The sequence below is a fragment of the Triturus cristatus genome, chromosome 3_2 (genome assembly GCF_964204655.1).
Source record: "Triturus cristatus chromosome 3_2, aTriCri1.1, whole genome shotgun sequence".
NCBI lineage: Eukaryota > Metazoa > Chordata > Amphibia > Caudata > Salamandridae > Triturus > Triturus cristatus.
The window spans coordinates 1,168,644,452-1,168,665,474 of record NC_140584.1 but is presented as its reverse complement, the minus strand read 5'-3'; the positions used below and the strand labels follow the sequence as shown (position 1 = coordinate 1,168,665,474).

Below are 21,023 nucleotides of genomic sequence, written 5' to 3'. Positions count from 1 at the left end.
TGGATGAACATGAATGCCCTATGTCACAATTCTGACAAAACAGAGGTTCTGGTCTTTCCCCTCCTACTGTTTGCGTTCCCGGTGGCCTGAATCTCTAAGTAAATGTCCCACACCGACTGCCAACGTTCAAACCCTGGGGGGTCATATTTCACATGTAAAAATGTTTACAGTATCATCAGTGAAGGGAATTTATATCCAAAACATATTTGGAGATAAAAGGTAAAACCTATCATAAAAACTGATTGAAAAGTAGTTTTCCTTGCTTCTTGCAGTGCATAAGGCTAGTGTAAGAAAATGGAGTACAGGATAATGTTTCTAGATGCGGGAAACTGATCAATATAAGGTTTGCGCTTTAATTTAATTTTTTTAATTGGGTAGTTTCCGTCCATGGGATAGATTTACTTTAAAGACTTTAAAGAAAAGACATATTGTTTCTATTAGTATTTCATTTCCAGCAGTAGCCAATGCGATGTCCTAAGGCCAGAGGTGTTCTGCCCTAACTTACAAGTTCTAGGACTGGACTAAATTGCAGCATTTAACTCTGCCACAACTGGCACCACAAGGATTCCTTGAGGATTCCCTTAATCAAAAATGTTTGATCACACCACTGATATTTCATAATTGGATACAATAGATCTTTCTTACAATAGTATGTTTCTGATAATTTGTCTCTTACATTTTTCTCCCACCAATCCACCTGTCTTTATGGAGCAGGAGGGTTGGGGGTGGCGGTGGATTGCAGCCACTATCCACTATGGTTGGTGTACAGTTCCAGGTCAGCCCAGCCTACCAAAACTATGTTCACTGCTGTTGCTGCAACACAAAAATATGGTACACCATCCTGGGACTAAAAGAACCTGGTCCAAGGCAGAATATTTTTCTTCATTGAAATATATAATAAAATCAAAATAATTGGAACACAAATTTCCAAGCAGTCTCACTTGTTTGGGTCCAGAATGTCGAGCTTGTCAAATATTCTTCCCTTCGTCCCCCACCTCCATCTTCTCAGGGCTCAGTTTGAGCCAGGAGGAGGCCTTCTAGTCCATTACCTCCAAAATGCACTTGCGTCAGCTTGCAACTGCTATTCTTAGATCACCATTTATCTAAAGGATGATCTAGGTATTCTCAATGTGCAATTTGAAGAGAAAGGCATAACGGTCTGATAGGATTGACCCTTGAGTTAATACAGAAATGGATGGGTGGGATCTAGATTTCAGTACTAGAAAACCAGGCATATTCCTGAAACTGACAATGATAGTGTAACGGTGTCTTGAAAGCCTTTGCCCCATAATTTCATTTCTATTTCTCTCTAGGGTCTTGAAAATGTTTATTGTAATTTGGAGCGTGGAACCTTATCATTATATCCTAGGATGGCCGCATTTGGTGCATATATCGTTGATGAGCAGTAACCGTAAACAGTACGTTGGTGCTTGCAGCTTCCTCTGACTCAGTCTCTTGTACTTTTGTAGGTGATGTTGAGGAAGGCACAGAGTATCTATTCAAAACCCACATGTGTCCGGAATGCAAACGCTGCTTTAAAAAAAGGACCCACCTGGTGGAGCACCTGCACCTGCACTTCCCAGACCCTAGCCTTCAGTGCCCAAACTGCCAGCGGTTCTTCACCAGCCGCAGCAAGCTTAAGATCCACATGATGAGGGAGCTAGGAGAGAAGAGCCACCACTGCCCAATCTGTGACTACAGCGCTGTTGAAAAGAACGCCTTGAATCGCCACATGGCCAGCATGCATGAGGACATTTCCAACTTCTACTCAGATACTTATGCCTGCCCAGTGTGCGAGGAGAAGTTTAGACTGAGCCAGACTCTAAAGGAGCACATGAAGACCCACAAGGCCGAGCAGCAGCTGTTGACCTGCTTCCAGCAGGATTGTGGAAGTTCCACCACCGACCGCAAAGAGTTCCTACGGCACCTGAAAGAAGCTCATAGCATAAGAGCAGTGGAGTGCCGCTACCATGCCTGCTCCCTACTCTTCCCCACACGGGAAGAGATGGAGGTGCACCGCCAGAGCCACTATGCTTTCCACTGTGATCAATGCACCTTTGTCTGTTCCAACAAGCATGCCTTTCGCAAACACAAAAGGCAGGGCCACCCAGGCAGTGAGGAACTAGAGTGTGATTTCTGCCCCTTTAAGACCTTCAATCCGGTAGAGTTCAGTGACCATGTGGGGAAGATGCACGCTAATGAGAAGATCCACAAGTGCACTGAGTGCGACTTTGCCACAGCACACAAACGGGTTCTGATCCGGCACATGCTTCTGCACACAGGTAACACAGCTCATCTTGTCCTAGAGTTTACCTTTGTCTGGCCCTTACTTTTATTTATCTTGCTTATTGTGACTTAGAGAACTGTTTATTTTTGCTCATGGGCAGAAATACTGCTTCCACTCTAGTCCATTTGTCCAGTTTTTGCTTTGAGGACTTTATTGATCCCTTTCTGTGGCAATTTACATGTGTGAACAAACTTGGGGGAGGAGGCTATTACATATGTGGGTCATGAAAGTAAACCACACAAGTATGTGTGATTAGAGAAATCCTTGTTGCAAGACAGCTGCAACTGTTTTTGATTTTAGAACCCCCAGCAAAATCTTTTACTTAAATATAAACTATTTCAGAGGTAGTTGAGTTGGCACCCATGTTGTATGTATTCTCTATTAAATATGGGAATTAGTCCTCAACTGCTTCTGTCTGTTCTGTGTACGAGGTACAGTTTCAATCATGCTCACCATGGTGCACCTGTTGTCTATCACGGAAACTGGCACTGTTGCTTGCTATGCTGTGCCTTTTCTCTGTGTGATGCAAGCTTGCATCACTACTCTTTGCGATTAATCTCTTGTCTCTGTGAAGAATGTTTGTTCATCTATCATTTATGCTGTGTGTGTTGTGTGCAGTGTTGTAAGCACTGTACCTTTAGTCTGTGTTGCTTACATTACTACTCCATGTTGTACCAGTTGCTAATGGATACGGAAGCATGCATTGTTGGTGCCCATGCTGTCTCTGTTCTGTACATGTTTACTGAACGTTTGCTGAGCCGCCTCAGTGTTGCGGCTTGTTAGGAAGCCTGCACTGCATTTGCCCAGGCTTTTCCTTCTGTGTGTAGGGGAAATGTTCACTGCTGCTTCCACTGCTGTTTCTTCTCTGTACTATTGCCCTTGTACTGTTTGTACTGTTTATGTTTTGTTGATGAAACCCTCCAAGTTCTTCTACATACATTCTTTCCATATTCAAAGCTAACACTTGCAGACTAGTGATTTTGGACCCATAATGTACTTTAAAGAGTCCTGACCTATTTACCGTCTCTGCCATCCAAATCATCCTGCCACTGCCTGCTTGCAGCTTTAATATAAAGGCTTTGGGTTTGTGCTTGAGTAGAGTTTGAGTTCTCCCTCCTCCTCTTGGTTCTAGGTGAGAAGCCCCACAAGTGTCAACGCTGCGAATTCACCTGCAGAGATGTGAGCTATCTGTCCAAGCACATGCTGACGCACTCCAGTGACAAGAACTACATGTGCACCGAGTGTGGCTATGTCACCAAGTGGAAGCACTACTTGAACGTACACATGCGCAAGCACACCGGAGACCTCAGGTATGGCATTGCACACAATTTATTATGGATGCATGAAAAGTGTATGTGAGATCTACACACAATATTAACCATCACTGGCAAAACCAATAGATATGGGCTTAATAAGTGAACACATGCACACACAGCCATGCACAAATGTGCACAGATTGTGCGTTTCTATGTACAGGCTCCCTCTTCCTGTGCTTTCTTTGTCATTGCTCTATTTGTTTCTTCCCCAAGCCTGTGTTCCTTGAGGTTCATGCGTGTTATTATTTCGGTCTCTGAGTTTAGCATTGATGGGGTGCATGAAGGTGATGATTTTAAAAGGAATACAGAACCTGTCTGACAAATCATTGTTGAAACGGTTGGGGATTTGTATGTCTTATATTTTTTTTAGGAAACCATATCCACAGTAGATCAGTAATTGTGGGCAAGAATGTCTTATCTTTTACCCAGGTGCGGTTAAAATCTACGGGTTGCATTGCAGGTCAGAAACGTACGAGGCCTGCTATGATGTGATGTGATGTAATGGTTAGAAGGTAGGTCACTAGGTTGGGAGGAGATGATTCTTCTGCGACCGCCTGGGCAGACGTTGTACTTGTGACATCAGCTGTGGAGAAACTGACAATAGGATCGGTTGTCATAACTGTGATGGTAGAGTACTCCGTTGCTCTGGGTATTAGTGCTTTGCTTGTAGAGGAGTGCTGCAAAGGGTGAAGAATGTACTCTTCAATAGAAAGTCTAACCGGGTTTAGGAGAACTTGTGGCAGAGAGATGGGGAGTGTGGTTTGCAGACTTTTATTATCATCTCAAGTGGGTGATCCACCTTCAGTTCGATGTGAAATAGTTTGTTTGGGGTTTGTGCTCTAATCAAGAGTAAGTAGTTGTAATGAAGTGTGAGGCGAGTAATATCACCTCTCATGTGACTCATGGGTGGTTGAGTACTTCAGTGGAGAGTCTGCATGCGATTGGTTTGTTAAAGCTGGGCTGGACCTGAAGATTGGTTGGACTGGAAGTCTGTTTAGAATGGGGATGTTGGCTACCAGGTTAGTACTTTGCAGTAATTCATTGTATGTCATGAAGGAACACCTTTCTTTCAGGTTATGGCCCAGACTACCTTGATTTATCCTGCCATTATTGACTACACAGCTCGTGTAAGGATCCAAAATATTGTACAGGTTTATTTGACACAGAACAGCGTCCAGCCTACCAGTGACCAACAGGCTGACCGAGAACACTAACACATCCTTGAATCAGACTGATACTGTGACGGCACAGCTCATTCTGCAGTCAAAACCCCTCTTTAATCAAATGTGCATTTTCTGGTTTGTTGCATAAAGACATGTGATAATGAAATATACAATGAAAACAGTATACTTACAGTTCTTGCCGACCTCCCGCTGTAATAGAACTCACACCTACACACACATCTAATTATCCCAATTCTGATTGGATCGAACGATTTAATGAGCTAGCCATCGTCCTAGTCCATCTCAAGGCTGAAATGCAAAATCTATCAACCATCACCAAAGAACTCCTAAACACACACACAGCTACTAGGGCCACCGTGAACCGAATCAGTCACCAAACTAGCAGATATATCACCAAGAACTCAAGCCTCGAGGACACCAGACAGTATAAGATACCTTCCCCCAATGATCCATCTCGTCCTAGGAGGGCAACTGCTGTACTGTCTGACAATGACATTGATGACCTCTGCACATCCTATGCCCGCCAGACCGGCATCAGTGAGTCTCGTTGTGGCACTATCCAATCCATTCAAACCAACCCCTTCAGAGAACCCACTCACAACTACAGATCCATTAATAGAGAAAATCTCACAAATATCAACATAGTGCAGACCACTCCCCCCCCCCCCCCCCCACTTCGACTAGCAAGCGGAAATTTGCACTCATCAATTGCAGATCTGCTAACAAACATGCCCCTAACATTTACGACTTCATCCTCGCGAATGATCTTTACATTATCGTCCTTACCAAAACGTGGCTAAATAGTTCCTGCTCTCCCATCTTGGACCTACTGGTCCCTCTTAGTCACGACCTAATCCGCCTAGACAGAAACATGCAAGGGCTAGCATGCATTTATCGAAACACAATCGCAGTCAATCAAGCAGACTCCATCTCTTTATGCTCTTGCGAATATCTCTGTATCAACATCTCTGATGACGAGTGCCTCGCCTGCAAACTTCACATAATTTACCAACCCCCGGGTGATAATTTGACGTTCATCGATGAGCTAATGGAAGTTATTGCATCCAATGACAACTCACAAGTACCACAGATTTTCCTGGGCGACTTCAATCTCCATGGGAATAACTCAAGCAATCATGGTGTAAGCTGTCTTAAATCTTTTCTGGCAAATCAGGATCTGTCCCAACCATGTGACAGTCCAACCCACAACAAGGGAGAGACACTAGACCTCATCATAGCTAAAATGAACACGGTATCATTAGAATCCATCACCCCATGTGACTGGACAGACCATTATAGCACTCTCTTCTCCATCAATATCGTGGTAACTCCTAAAAGGGGTCAACCCACAAAAACAAAACAATGGAAAAGGAATGTACAAAATATCAACCCCATCGACCTGGTAAACCGATGCAACTCTGCCCTGATCCCCTCGACAGAAATGGCTGACGTCCATGACCTCACAGTCTTTTACAATTCCACAATGCTTAAAATTCTTGACTCTGCAGCGCCCATCCAGGAAAAAAAACGTTTCCTCCAAACTCTCCAAACCATGGTTCAGTGAGAACCTGAATTCGGATCGTCGAAAGCTAAGCTCAGCGGAGCGACTATGGAAATCAGCACCCTCCATTGAGCCTCTATATCACCTATATCAACTCAGAGTGCTGAGGAATTCATACAATAGGAAGATCCTGAAGGCTAAGGCAGACTTTTTCAAATCCCAGCTGAACCAAGCCATCAACCGTCCCAAAAAACGATTCGAAATCATCAAACAACAAGCGCGCAACAAGCCAAACTCCCTGGAACCAAGCGACTCGGTTGCACCTAACTGCGATGAGCTGGCCAACTTCTTCCTAGAAAAAAACAAAATCCATTGAACTCAACATCCAATCTAAGAAGGCCCTCCCTCAGGCTATGGCCCTTGATGATAAATCTCACTCTCAGATCAAGGTCCATTTTATTACTCCGATGGAAATCCCAAAAAACAATGCCTTTTGGCACACCTTCTCGCCCATCCCTGAACAAGAATTCTATAACACTCTTCTAACGATTAACCCCTCAAATCACTTCTCGGACCCCTTACCTCCTTCTCTATTCAAAATGATAAAAACCTCTATGCTTTCCCTATGGTCAAAGATCGTAAACGCCTCCCTGAGACAAGGGTCCATACCGGCCTGTCTTAAAATAGGGCATGTCACACCTATACTAAAGAAGTCTGACTCCCTCTCCACCGATCTCAATAACTACTGCCCTATATCCAACATCCCCACTCTGGCGAAATTGCTGGAAAAATGTGTTTAAATACAACTATGCAACCACATCGAGAATTACAACCTACAATATGACACAATTAAATTACTGTGTAATACTTCGTACATGAATATCATTTTAAAAGAACCATCTTAAAATACAGATAAAACCTTCATAATGTATTACAAACTTAAAGGTTGTAACATATCTTGACGACACCAATCCACAGTTATTTCATTTCATAGATCTTATTGCGCTTATTAGACCCATTACTCCTAAGATTTACTATTTACACTATTGTTGGTTAAACTACAGTTCAATATGTGCAAAGTAATCAATAAAGTGCAACATGCCATGCTAGGTTCCTGTTATCCTGGTACTAAATAATGGACATGGATTAAACCAACCTAATTAGTACATGCAGTCATACACCAAAACTAATTGAGGGCAACAATCTACAGGTTTTGCTTATCATTAGCTTTGTTGCCCGTGGTTCAATACCATTGCACCTTCAATTAGATTCTGTCCCTGTTTTTCTGTAGACAAGGATTTAATTTATGCAGAATAATATTTAAAGTGCAACATGTCTTTCCTAAAATCCTTACTCGTCTTAATACTATATGTTGGTCATAATTAAAACCATCCTGTTTAATCCTAAATCAGAAATGCCCATTAAACCAAGTGAAAAATAACTCATTATAGCTATGCCTCATACAATCTACTTGTGTCCCTGTCAATGGGCAGTGCTGTTCGCTCTTTGGAAGTTTCCCCTCTGCTATGGACATGTATTTTTTAAAAAGATCCAGAAAATAATCAGGTCCTCTTCCTGAAGACACGCTACAACTGCTTGCCGACATGTGCGTATAGTGTTCTGGTTAAAATACTGTCTCAACAAACTTGCGGTCATCCGTTAGGGCTTGGCAACAGCAGACAATATGGCAGACGCCTTCCTTACAATAATTACTAAGACGGCATGACATTTCTTTGGTCTGCCTTTTCCAAGCTGGTAAATTACAACAAAATTGGAAATTTCCAAGCCAGAATCGCAAAAGCTTTCATTTTGAATTTAGACCATTCCTGCCTCCCAGATAATTCTGAAATTTTAAAAGGCCATATGTAACGATGGCCATCTGTGCCTGGGCACTATCTGCTAACACCTCTCTATCCATCAAAGCTTAAACCTTTTTGCTGATACCTTTAGTGACTCTATTAAATGCAATTTGAGAGAAGGGTGCAGCACAGAGTTCATCTGCCTTAAAAGTGGATGCAGCCAATTAAAAAAATTTGTGTGCTGCAACATTTCTAGGGTCATTTATTGCCTCCCATACGAGTGTGGATCATGATTCATTCTTCAATTTAAAACCATTTCGAATATGTTCCAGGGTCACTTATGTACGAATTTGGGCTGGCGAAGCCTGAAGAAGTAGATTAAACAGGCAACAATAAGTTCTGTTACGGTGTTATGTGGCCCTTAGAGACCTTGTCGATATTGCTAAGTTAGCATGAGTTTGCCTGCTCTATGCTGATGCCTTTGCGTACGCCCCTGCTAGAGTTTGTTTTCGCGACACTTTGCCTCTGCCCTTTACATGATAACAGATTGTTTTTCACGTTCTCTGCTTTCCCTTGAGTTCTGTCTGAACATAATGTGCAAGGTCGATCAACAATGTTTTTGTCAGTCCCTAATACCTAGACAAAACATGTTACAAACAGCTGCAATGCGGAAAAATCGTGCTTTGATATAGCGTTGTTGCATGTTTTTAAAACACACTTGAAGAAAGCCGTTCCATGGAGCTGAGCTCTGCTGTTCCTATGATGTTAACCTTTGCGTTTAGGCTTTCAGGTAGGGGGCTGCTATCAACGCCTAGAGATCTTCTGTTTTATAAAATAACTTCTTACTACCAAGGGGAGGGGAATTAGGCCTAGGTATTTTGCTTTTTTTCATAGTCTTTTTAAAATGACGACTCCTTTTGTATTCTATGGTATTGTAACAATGCTTATGGTGCTTACTTTATGCATTTTGCTGCTGGTCGTGGTGCGCATGCTGTTTTATGAATCACTATAGTCAAAATAAACATTTTGAACTTATTTAGTGACTCTGATTATTCTTATTGTGGACAAGTACGAGTGAGCGAAAGAGTGTCTTGTTCCCGCGACTCTGAGAGGGTCGGGAGTGTTAAGTTCTGGGTTGTCAAATCATTTGTAGCTTCTTAATATTTGTTGGAGACCGAATGAGACACTATAGCTAGTTGGTTGGGATTTTGGGTACTAATGTGGTAGGTGGTACACCCCTGTTCACTGAGGTCCTGTAATCTTGTACATAGTTCTGTGTTTGAGCAGAATCCCCGCAACATGGTGCCCAACATTTGGTCTAGTTCTTATCTGCGAGACGCTTGAGTAGTGCTTGTGCTGGTCCACAATCCCCTCACTTCTGTTTCCTGTGACGGTGTAACCTCCGATATTGACGTTTTTATAGGTTTATTCAAGCTTGAAGTTTTACAAGGTATTCTTTTCTTATAGTCCATGTTTGCGCTGACGCTCTTCAAGTTGTTTTACTCCCTTATTTATAATGGCTGCGATTGATGTTCCGGCTCATAGTAGAGCCGTGCTGAGGGTGCACTTTATTCATTACGCAGTCCCTGATGCTGGGGCCGCACTTATTTTCACGGTAAAAGCCGTCCCAGCTCACCAGTTTGAAGAATTTAATTCTTGGGTCACCTTACTGGCGGTGGATGGAACTGATAATTTGTTTCACGAATACACTCCTCAGCTATATCAGCCTTATAGAGCTCTTGAAATTCCACTTACAGCTTGACAACACCGTATATGGTTTAATAGTGCCCTTCCTCACCCAATAACGGCAGTCCGTTTAGGCCCTTTAGCTATAGATGGGGCCACATGGCCTGGTTTGGCAGGGTTCACCCCACACCCACATGCTTTTAAAACATGCAACACTTCATGAGCTCCTCATTTTACACACTTTATTGATACTCATGTATAGAGCTGTAATACAGTACGTAACACGCAACGTCCAGGTGGGACCACCTGGCACTGCTGTGCAACCTGCTCGTCCTGGTGCCGTGACCATCAGTCCCCTAATGGTTAATTCTGTCATGGGCAAGCACCCACAGAATAAGGATGAATTTCCTTATTGGCTTGCAGAGAAATTTGGACAGATAGAAGCTGTCTTTCCTAATACCACTCCTGGGGAAAAACACAGGATCTTAACTATTAGTTTACCTAAAGACTTAATTCCTGAGTTGGCGGATTGTAACACCTGAGCCAGAGTGTTTGCAGCCGTATATTCTATATGTTTCAGCACTCCCCCCATGATCGTGCTCCCTTCTGTGATTAAACGCGTTCAAGATGAACACGGAGCTGAAGCGGCTGTCGAGCTGGGGATGAGACTGGTGGGGGTGTTCGACGTGGTAGCTGATATGATCCTTGCGAATGTCAAGGGCGATACTGTTAGCTTTCAAGTGGCGAACCGCTTGGAGACTGTAGCGGAAGCTGACAAACCACGAAAATTACCTAAGATAATTGCAAAGGCTTATAAAATGATAGGCCGCAATAGTTTGGGAAATAAGCCTTCTAATCCAACACAACCGCAGTCTCAGAATCAACAAAAAGCCCAACCTGAAAAGGATGGGTGTCCTTTCTTTCCTAAAAAGATTTGGAAAAATTCTAAAAAGCAGGTTCCGCAACAACAGAAGCAGGGTTCGTGTGCTAGTTCACCGGCACCTGAGTCTTCTGAGCGTACTTATGATTTGCGCGACCGCGCTCAAATTAAGTCTCCTGATATGTATCAAGTTCCTGATCAGCGTTCTTCTCGTTCTTTTGGTTCTATTGGTCTCTCAAGCTGGTGGAGGTGATCGCCAGGATCGGAGTAGAAGTCAACCTGCATCACAAACTCATGAACAGCCTCGACAGATTGATGTCAAGGACAAGCAGAGTGATTTCCCATGCCTCCGTCCCCAGTTTCAGAAGAAAAAAGTTGCCGCTTTAACCGCGAGTTATACCACAGACGGTGAGAACGCGACTCCTGGATTGGACTTGGGTAGGGCATCTGCTCGACAGTGCGGCGGAAGTTACCATAGGCCGGGAGGCTCTACGTCCAACTGACACATTCATTACTATTGAGACTGCAGATACCTGGGTTACCCCCCCCCCCACCCCCACCCCCACCCCCCCAGATAGACTCTATGAAGTCCTTTTCCTAATTGAAGGTGATATACTTTGTCCCATTAAGGCAGTTTTCTGGGAGAATCTGACCTCTTCCAGGGGTGGGGGAATCATATCGCCCGACGCCCGAAACATGTTGATTTTTATGTTGGCCAAGAAGATTTAATATCTACTTTGTTCGACGGACAACTAGACATTAAATCACAAAAAATATACGAGCTGCGTGCACTCTCGGGTACTTGCGGTGATTAGACATGCTGACAGCCTAAGAACATTGGAGGCTTCTGATTGGCTAAAAGTCCATGACTGGGCTCTAGCCAGTGATTGGCTGGAAGTCTTTAGCCCAGCAAAACATCACTGTTTCTTTAGTGGGAAAAGCGCGGGTTAAACACTGGTGCAGCCCACCCACTCTCTGAACCAAGCTGCCGAACATGCAAAGAGTGGGGCGAGGCAGGAAACGCTTTCTCTGCTGCCTGGTCCAAGCGTCGTGGGACGGGGCATCCGTGTAGTCTCTCTGCCGCCGGTTATAGAGTGGCTCGATTTTCCCCGTCCTGCAGTGTCCGTTACGGCCTAACGCAGGCGCTCGTGTTTCTGGAATTGTCAGTGGCAGGTGTCTCTGAAAGGTGAGTCGGACCCTGAATAAACCCATTAATTATCTGCAGAAAACCGCACCATTTACTAAGAAATGTACGGAAACTGTGATGCTGCATGCTACGGGCCAGGATCAATGACCATGGGAGTGGGGGTTAAAAGGTAATTTACAGCAAGGGTATGAATTTATCACGCATAACCACATTACGTTAGTTAGTGCTGGGCAAATGTTTTCCCTTTGCTGAAAAAGCGCACTCCGGTGACAGTGATCGATGGATTCAATAGTCACAGGAGCTCATCAGCTTGGATGTACCTTGCAGCTGGAGAGCTCTAGACTGGGTCATATTTAGACCCAACTGTGGCCTCGCATCCTCCATGTTGACACGGAAACCTTGTATTCTGTTTACTATGGCTGTGGTTATGTCACGCGAATATGGCGTCTTTACACATGCCCCTATATGAGCAGGGCACTCTTCTATGTAAATTGAGACTATTTATGCAGCTCACCTCTTGATAACTAACGATTGTGATATATTGGGCACTAAAATAATTGAACAACAGTGCCCCCTGTCATTTCCAAGGATGCATTAGTGACAGTCTGTGAGTCTTTTACTGTAAACACAGGGTATTCTAATCCCTGCAGGAGTTATACCTATGCACAACATTTACAGTACTGCAAGTCATTTTGTTTAGGTTTATTAAGGAAAACCTCAATAAAAAGACAGAAATGAAACGTTCTTTTATTTAAGTTTATGCCTTAGCTGTTCAAAGTGTGCTAACACGCTATTCTACATCTTCAGCATCGCAATCTCAATCACTTCAAGTTCATATTGTCAAAGACTGAGATTCTCGCACGTAAAACAAACTTGGACACAGTATCACCTCTTCACCATCTGGACACAGGGGCATGAACCAGAGCTATCAAATGAAGTGAGAAACATGATGGGGACTATGGCCTCGACCCACTGCTTAGGTAAACTAAGTGACTAAGGCATGTTTTACTCAATGTGAACTCAATGCCACATTTTTCTACATCTGGGGTTTCCTCACAGGGAGATGGCCACCATCTCTTTGGGTCAGTCACACCTACATTATGCCAAGAGTTTATTTACTGGTGCCCAATGCTATTTTTCCTCCCCAACTTTGAGCTAATTATGAATGCAGGCGTCAGACAATATCAACACCCATGTATGCATAATCCTATCACTCACATTCTTCAAGAATGACACTGGCTGCAAGAAACAGCTCATTCATGGCTCTCTGCATCGCACACGAGACCATCCATTACACCGGACCGATCTTTCTTCAACTCAAACGTCACACCTACTGCTAAAGAATGTGTCTCTGGTACAGACTGGCCCTGCGAGTCACACTCTGGAAAATCTCCCAGTCAAGAATACGGATACTTCAAAAACACCCAGAATTTCAGACAGCGGTAAGGAATTGGCACCTCCCAAACACACAAGCCTTTCCCAGCAGAGGTCCAACAAAAGAATGGAAAAACATTACTTACCTGTAACTTAGTTTGCACCTTATAAATGTTACAAATCACCATGCTGTTCATTTCGTGCTGAGCTTAGACCACTGCAAGGTGTCCTTCGTTGTTGTGCAAATTTGGGTTTCAAGCTTGTGACATGACGTATGATCAGCATGATCAAATACCCTGCAACCAAAAATGCACCATTCGGTATCACATCATGCCTAGATACAACTTCAAGCTTGCCACAACAAAACTGGAGTACTTTCAAACCCCCCTTGCAACATCCAATACAGATATTTTAAACCCACTGTCTACAAAATTCATGCTTTAAAGGACATGTTGGCGTGCTATAAATCAACCTAATAAATCTACCAGTCATGCAAAGCTAACGAGGTGGTAACTTTTCAGAAAATCCAGAGTCCCCTTCAGGCCCTTGACATGAGCACGCAGTGCTGTAGAAATGCAACAACGTGTAATACAAAATAAAAATATAGTGAATGTTACTCTGCCAGCTTATATAATTATGTCGGGAGTTGGTGGGACAAGTGGATTTTTCAAGACATGTAGATCTTAGTAGGATTTTGTCTCTTGGCCAAGTAGATTATTTTAAAAATTCCACACCCCTGTCTTCAGATGACATTTTGTTAGCGGAGGCAGATTGGCCTCCAGCCTTTGTGTTAGCCTCATCTCGAGGGGAAGATGTGATTCTTCCGAGTTTTCCGTGTTGCGTCCCTGAGGAACAAGCGCAGACTTTCGCGGAGGACTGGGCTTTGGCCTTAGCCCCAGCGGTGTATCGCAATCAGGTGGGTTGGGATGTTGAATCATCGGCACATTTAATACCGTTGCGCTCTATGCCGCAACCACAACCTCAATATCCCATCAACCGTGAAGCCAAAGCTTCAGTTTGTGACATTCTACGACAGTTGGAGTATCAGGGGTAATTGAGTCATGTACATCACCTATGCATAATCCTCTCTTTACAGTCCCTAAACGTGATGGTTCCTTTCGGATTGTATTGTTTTATAGAAATTTGAACAGCCATTGCAGCACATTTGCGGTACAAAGCACACACAGCTCAGCGCTGGTGAACAATATAGTTAGTAAAAAATACAAAACAACGCTTGATATTTCCAATGGTTTCTAAAGTCACAATATCGACCATGCGAGTAGTGACTTGAGAGCATTCAGTGCCGTCGGAAATCAGAAAAAATGTACACAATTGCCTATGGGGTATAAGAATAGCCGCGGGGCATTTACGGCACGCATAGTGTCTTTCTTACATGGCTTTGACCCCGAGGCCTTGTCGTACGTTGATGACTTTTATTTGACTGACGACGAAATCAGCCGCATCTTGAACGAGTCGACCACATAATATTGTCTTTTGCCGACTGTGGTTATAAATTAAATTTTGCAAAGTCACACATTGCCCATTTGGCAGTGCTCTTTTTGGGCTATGAGCTCAATAACGAGGGAAAGGGTTTAGCACCTCATTTCCTAGAGAAATGTGCACATTTGCAACCACCTTCATCATTGAAAAAGCTTCAATCCCTGCTGGGTTTTTTGAATTTCGGAAGAATATACGTTCCCGATTATACCTAGCGTATCAAACCGCTTTATGCGTTGATACAACCCAAGTTTTCCTCTGCCAGCTGGCTACCAGAACATACTTCCGTCCTGCAGTCTTTGCAAGCGTATTTGCTTGCAACTAACTTCCTAATGACTCTTGATAACACCCTCAACCGGGTGATACATATAATTTCAGGAGCAGTGGGTTTCACGTACTTAATGTTCAATGAAGGGGACACAATACCTATTGCATACAAATCACATTTATACACTGCGGCTGAAATGCGTTTTTCCTCTTTTAAAAAAATCTTGACGGCAGTGCAGATGGCGATTCTAAAGTAACGCTCACTGGCGCAGGGCAAATGCATTCTTATGGTCACGCCCTTACCTGCTTTGGAAGTGGTGACTTAAGCAACTGTACCTAGTGTAAGGCACTACACCCCGTTGGATTCTTAGGGCTACTTCCTTGACGTGTTCGGATGTCACGTTTATCTTTGATCCTTCTCTTCAGACTCAGGAATTTTTACAGTATGAATGTATTCATCCTCCTCCTTTGTCGCTTCTTCCTCTGCATGAATACAAATGCATAATTTATACTGATGGCTCGGTGCGACCGGCCACGGGTTCCAAACATGCTTATTCAGCATCTTGCGCTATTGTAGCTTTCTCCATTGTAGATGGAGAGTTTAAATCTTCCATTGTGCACACTCAGGCACTCGGTGACTGTATGGCGCAATTGGTGGAGCTGCGTGCTCTTGTTCTTGCTCTCGAGTTTGCTGATTCTCTTGTGAAAACTCTTATTGTGTGTGATTCTTACTATTGTGTCCAGTCGTTCAATGACAACTTATTCTTTTGGTCTCAAAATGACTACTGCGATTCTAAAGGCAGCGCAATTAAGCATAAAATGCATTGGGTTCGAGTGGCAGATCATAAACGTCTGCCTCTCACACGTTATTCACACCCTTGGCCACCAGCGTGTCGGAACACACGGTCTTGGTAATTCTTTGGCAGATGAAGCACCCAAATCTGCAGTAGCCACGTGTTCCGTAGCAGCAGTTACAAGATCCATGACACAAATAGATAATTAGATTCTGGCAGCAGTCGCTGGTACAAGGGAGGGAGGTAATTATCCTTCCGGTTTCCCTTCTAAGTACTCTTATCATGTAACTCCCGAACCGGTTCCTTATACTACCATTCCTTCGGTTGGGGATCGGCTGATTCCCACCGCATTCAAGCTTTGATCAAGGCCGCACAAGAAGGCATTGCTTCGGCCCATGCTGGTGGGTCAGCACCAGGCTCTATTCTTCAGCAACGTTACTGGTGGCGTGGTTTATGTAAACAGACTCTTAATTATGTTCTTTGCTGTGATGTTTGTCAACAAATCAAGCCTTCTACGGTCCCACATCCGCTATAAACTCCGCTATGTATTTCTAATAAACCTTTTGGCTGTGTCTATCTTGATCGCTGCAGTCCTCTTTGTTCTGATACTACATACAAGTATATCTTTGTTGCCGTTGATTCGTACACTAGATTCCTGTGGGGCTGACGCTCGAAATGTCATCAGGGATTTGCGTGTCTTTGTCGGGATGTTTGCCTGTGGTACCTTCCATTCTGACCAAGGTCTAGCGTTCCCCTCTAAGGCATACAAGGATGCGATAAAGTCGTTGGGGGGTACAGGTGCAGTTTTCGTCTCCATTCAACCCGAGGCCAATTCAGTTGTGGAGCGAATGAACCTTGACTTAAAGCAATCCTTGACAGCTAGAGTCTTAGGTACTGGCAGGAACTGGCTGGCCCACTTGTATGGGGTTCAACGTGCACTTAATTATCTCCCTAGAAGATCTCTCGGTTGCTTTCATATGTTTGTTCCTGACCTTGATGGCCTGGACATTGTGGAAGCTGCCTCTAAGTTTGACGTAGATAATCATTCTGCTATGTTACAGGATCTACAAAAGAAACGCGATACCCTGGCAACTGAGCATTTACCCTCTTCCACTGATGAAGCACTACTGATTCCTGTTACCGGTTGGCTTCCTAAAGTTGGAGATCTGGTACAAGAAAGGATTGAAAATAAAAAGAATTTGGTCTCTTATTGTGCTCCTGTTTCAGTACTTGGACTGAAGGATACTCGTACAATCCTTCTACCACCGTTGCCATGTCGAAAGACAACAGAGACATCTCAGTGGACAATGTCAAGTTGCACCGTGTGGCCGATTTGAATAGTGTGACACCTGCAGTTTAGTGCAACGCTATTTCCTTAGCACTATTGGCTTTGTCGTCATCTGTTACCCCACGGATGTCTGCTTATATGGTGGACTCTAATTGATCTTCAACCAGTTCGACAATCCTCTTCTGCAATGGATATCGGGTGCCCTTTTCAGGCTCTTAATTCCGCGAGTGAGATGCCATCTATCCCATGAGTACAACTGGACTATTTGGCGCATTCACCTTTGCTTGCACATCCAGTGAGTGCCTGCCATGGAGAACCGGCAAACCTTTCTTCCGGCTCGTCGTCCTCAACATCCAGTTTGTCTGATGCACCACCATCTAAATTGCGTATTGTATACTCTTGGTTCAAAAAGACGTACCTCATTCCCCCATGGACCTACATTTGGTTGCTCCTTAGCCTGATTTTCCTCTTTATGTCAATTGGATTTGTGACAGTGTTCTTTTTTACTAATAAATGGCCATTATCTCCCTGAACGCTCTGCAGTAAGAATGGTGGACGGAACTTTGGCTCCACAAACATTGTCCCATATCATGAAACGTGACCAGTCTCTTGTGAACATTTCAGCATTCCCAGTTCCAGATGACATCGTTTGGTACAAAGTTGCTTACGAAATTTATGGGCCGACTGAGGTCCTTCGAGTTCCATACGTGTTTCGCGTCTCATTAGGAGATGTGGTGACACAGGGGACATACATCCGGATGATTGGGATGTACAAGCAGTTCATGCATTGTTTTCAGATTTAAAATATTATGCTGCCTTTGATGCTGAAGATTTATATTTAAATTCTGCAATTATGGTGATCTTTTTTGCTAACAACAATATGGGCATCATTTATTCCACAAAACTAACATGTTGAGACATGTTTTTAATTTTACACAATGGGAACAATGTCCAACTCCCTTAGAGGGGAGTTCTAAAACTCTACGAAATAAATTCACCTATTTTTCAAATTATGATGTAGATAATCCTGCATCTTAATTTTTTAAGCTTCAAAAATCCCCTGAATCCAAGTTTCTGTTATCCCACACTAAACTGATTTATGCCAACTTGGTTAAAAACGCAATTGGCTACACGGTTATGACCACTGGAAATAGACTATAGATTTAAAATCAATCTTGGCAGGTACAGGGCACTGAGGCATTGCATCGTGCATGCCTGATCCCTGCTCAAATTTTATTTTTAAATGATACTATTTACCAAACCTCTTGTTTTGGCCTGGCAACTGTCAAAAAAGTAAATACCCCCTCCATTCCTTTCTTAGCGGAATATGACGATTGGCGGTTACATAATAACTACACTATTGAGGCTTTGCGAGCTTTGCTTCGAAATACCTCTTTTAATGTTTCTGAAATTGACTTATCAGGATGCTTGGTGTGGCAAACTAATACAAATGCATGCCAGTTGCGTTTCTATAATGTTACCCCTGGTTTCATTCAGACTAAGCCTGACCCTCGTTATCCACCTCTTCATTCTGTGACTACATACTCAGTGGGTGATTTATGCCAACAGTGGTTGGAACATTCCACCCTGGCATCAGTGAAACAACATCTTTCCCTCTTATCGAACGATATTGACTTGGCTGATTTCTCCTGGACCCTCGTAATCCAAGAGCCAAGCGATTTGTTTTTGCCGCTTACAATGAAATTTGGAAACTTTCACAGATGGAAGCAGCCTTCTGTCTGCGTCAAATTGATCAGGCTAATTTAGAAAAAGTCCTTGCTGTAGTGGACAATAGCATTGGCACACTTTCATCACGCATTTACACCTTAGATGATAATGTTTCCTCTGTGATAGATATTGTTCACAGTGATGTTTCTGTGTTATATCATGGTCAGAATCAGTTCAGGTCAGTCATGCAATTTGCTTCGACATTGCAGACACTGAAAATGGGTAAAGTGCCTTGGGATTATTTGAATGCCACTGCTTTATTTTTGCCTTTTAACCTGACTGATAAACTGACTTTTATGTCCATGAAAGATGCTGTATATACACTGTTACATATTGAACAATTAGAGCCTCTGCTGTTCTCTGTGGCGGAAAATGACTCTGCTGTTTGGTTAATTCATGGGGTTATCACTTTGCCCTTTTCACTTTTACAATTTAAATCATGCATGCAACACTTTCCTTTTGGCCGCTTTGAACTGCTTTTCTGCATGAATTATGGACCCTGCCCTTTGCATATCGGTATCTGAGGGAAGGTTTCCTTACAGGGGAGGAGTGTGATTCGACAGTGGGACACTCTCTTGTGTGCATACACGTTCAATTGCACGGCGCGTGTAACGTGTCGGCACCGAATCTTGCTTGCTTTTTAAAAGTGACACCAGTGCCATCCATCACTCCTGTCTTTACATTACTTACTAACGGCAGCTATTTTATTTTAAATAATCAAGACTGCTGTGGTTTGCGAGCGGGAGTCCCGTATTTGGTAACAGTTTCCCAGCGCGTAACTTGCTGTAGCAATGTCCTTTTTCCGCCGTCCCTAGGGAGTTTAGATTCTTCACTTTCGCCTTCCATTCTGACTTTGAAACAGAGTTCAACAAGTTGAGCAGGCTCAAAGCCCTGTTATTCCAACAGGAGGTGGCTCTTATTTCCGCCCGAGAGACCTTCCAGTTGCAGGTGGCTCGGACCGCAAGTGAGATACAGTCCCTTCTGAACACTAACCGCCCACTACATTTTGGGGAGCTAATAAACCAAATATTTAATGCATCTGACACTTCTGGCCCTGCACATTTTTTTAAACGTGTGGGATCTGGCCTTGTGTCTTCCTTTCAGACTATATTCGGAGTAATACCGGCTTTTATTCAATATTTTCCATAGTTTTTGGAGGGTTTCCCTTAATATTGGTGCTAGCAGTGGGTGTCATGCTTCTACTCATTGTGCTTCGAAATGGTTGCTCGCCTTGTGGCATTACACCACAAGCCGGGCCAGCTGCAACTGTACCGTTATCACCTGTATGAGACTTTTGGATGCTGGCCTTTAGCAACGCTTAGTGTCAGTTACGACTTGAACTTTCGCTTTGCCTACTATACTTGCGTGCAACCAGTGCTTCATTGCAAAATGTCCTTTCTCCTATGGATCTTTGCCTATCTAATACGTGGTGTCCAATCCCTGGTTTCAGCCAGTTGATGGGTCCCTTGGAGGCACATGACGAGGCTTGTTCTTTGGATGGTCAAATGACCCTTGCCGCTTTACTTGGAATCTTGGCTAAATGGGATATCTGTGTGGCTGCACAGACCTTCCTACAATGTAGTTTCATTGAATATTATGCAAGTTTTCCAATTCTGCTTTTGAAAGCTCCTGCTTATGAGGAACATGATTGTTCCTTCGACTTACTTGATTGGATGTCATCGCTTTTTTCTACCAATGACCGAGATGAGCTATTGGAGGGAATTGCATTTCTTTGCACACAGACCTTCATGGATTGACTACTTTGGTCGTCACAACCCCGCTGTCTGGGTTACAGACTCTTTTTTTCAAGCTCACTGTGCTTTTTTGCGAACTTTTCCCCTTTTTCTCCGATTTGGTTTTTTAGAAAGTTCCTCACCATTATGTTGAACATTGCCTGACTTTTTAACTCTGTTTTGTTCTTCTGTCTATGCCCTACTGACTTACCAGGGGGAGAGTGATATAGGGTGTTATTTGGCCCTTAGAAACATTGTCGACATTGCTAAGTTAGCATGAGTTTGACTGCCCTTGTGCTGCTGCTTTTGCGCATAGCTCTGCTAGAGTTTGTTTTTGCGACACTTTGCCTCTGCTCTTTACATGATAACAGATTGTTTTTCACGTTCTCTGCTTTCTCTTGAGTTCTGGCTGAACATAATCAATATCTCTTGTTATTCTGTTCTGGTCAGTCCCTAATACCTTGACAAAACATGTTACAAATCATTCGTAGCTTCTTAATATTTGTAGGAGACTGAATGAGACATTATAGCTAGTCGGTTGG

At 43.4% G+C, this 21,023-nt stretch overlaps 1 protein-coding gene across 4 annotated transcripts in view; it reads left to right on the top strand.

Moving 5' to 3' along the window:
* ZNF142 (zinc finger protein 142) overlaps positions 1-21,023 on the top strand; it is a 97,866-nt gene that overhangs the window by 44,474 nt on the left and 32,369 nt on the right. For 3 of the 4 annotated variants that reach the window (XM_085650042.1, XM_085650040.1, XM_085650041.1), the window contains exons 5-6: positions 1,470-2,282; positions 3,420-3,597. In XM_085650042.1, coding sequence (XP_085506168.1) covers positions 1,470-2,282; positions 3,420-3,597 — 991 coding nt within the window. The remainder of the gene's footprint in view (positions 1-1,469; positions 2,283-3,419; positions 3,598-21,023) is intronic. The other variant, XM_085650043.1, reaches the window with a different exon arrangement.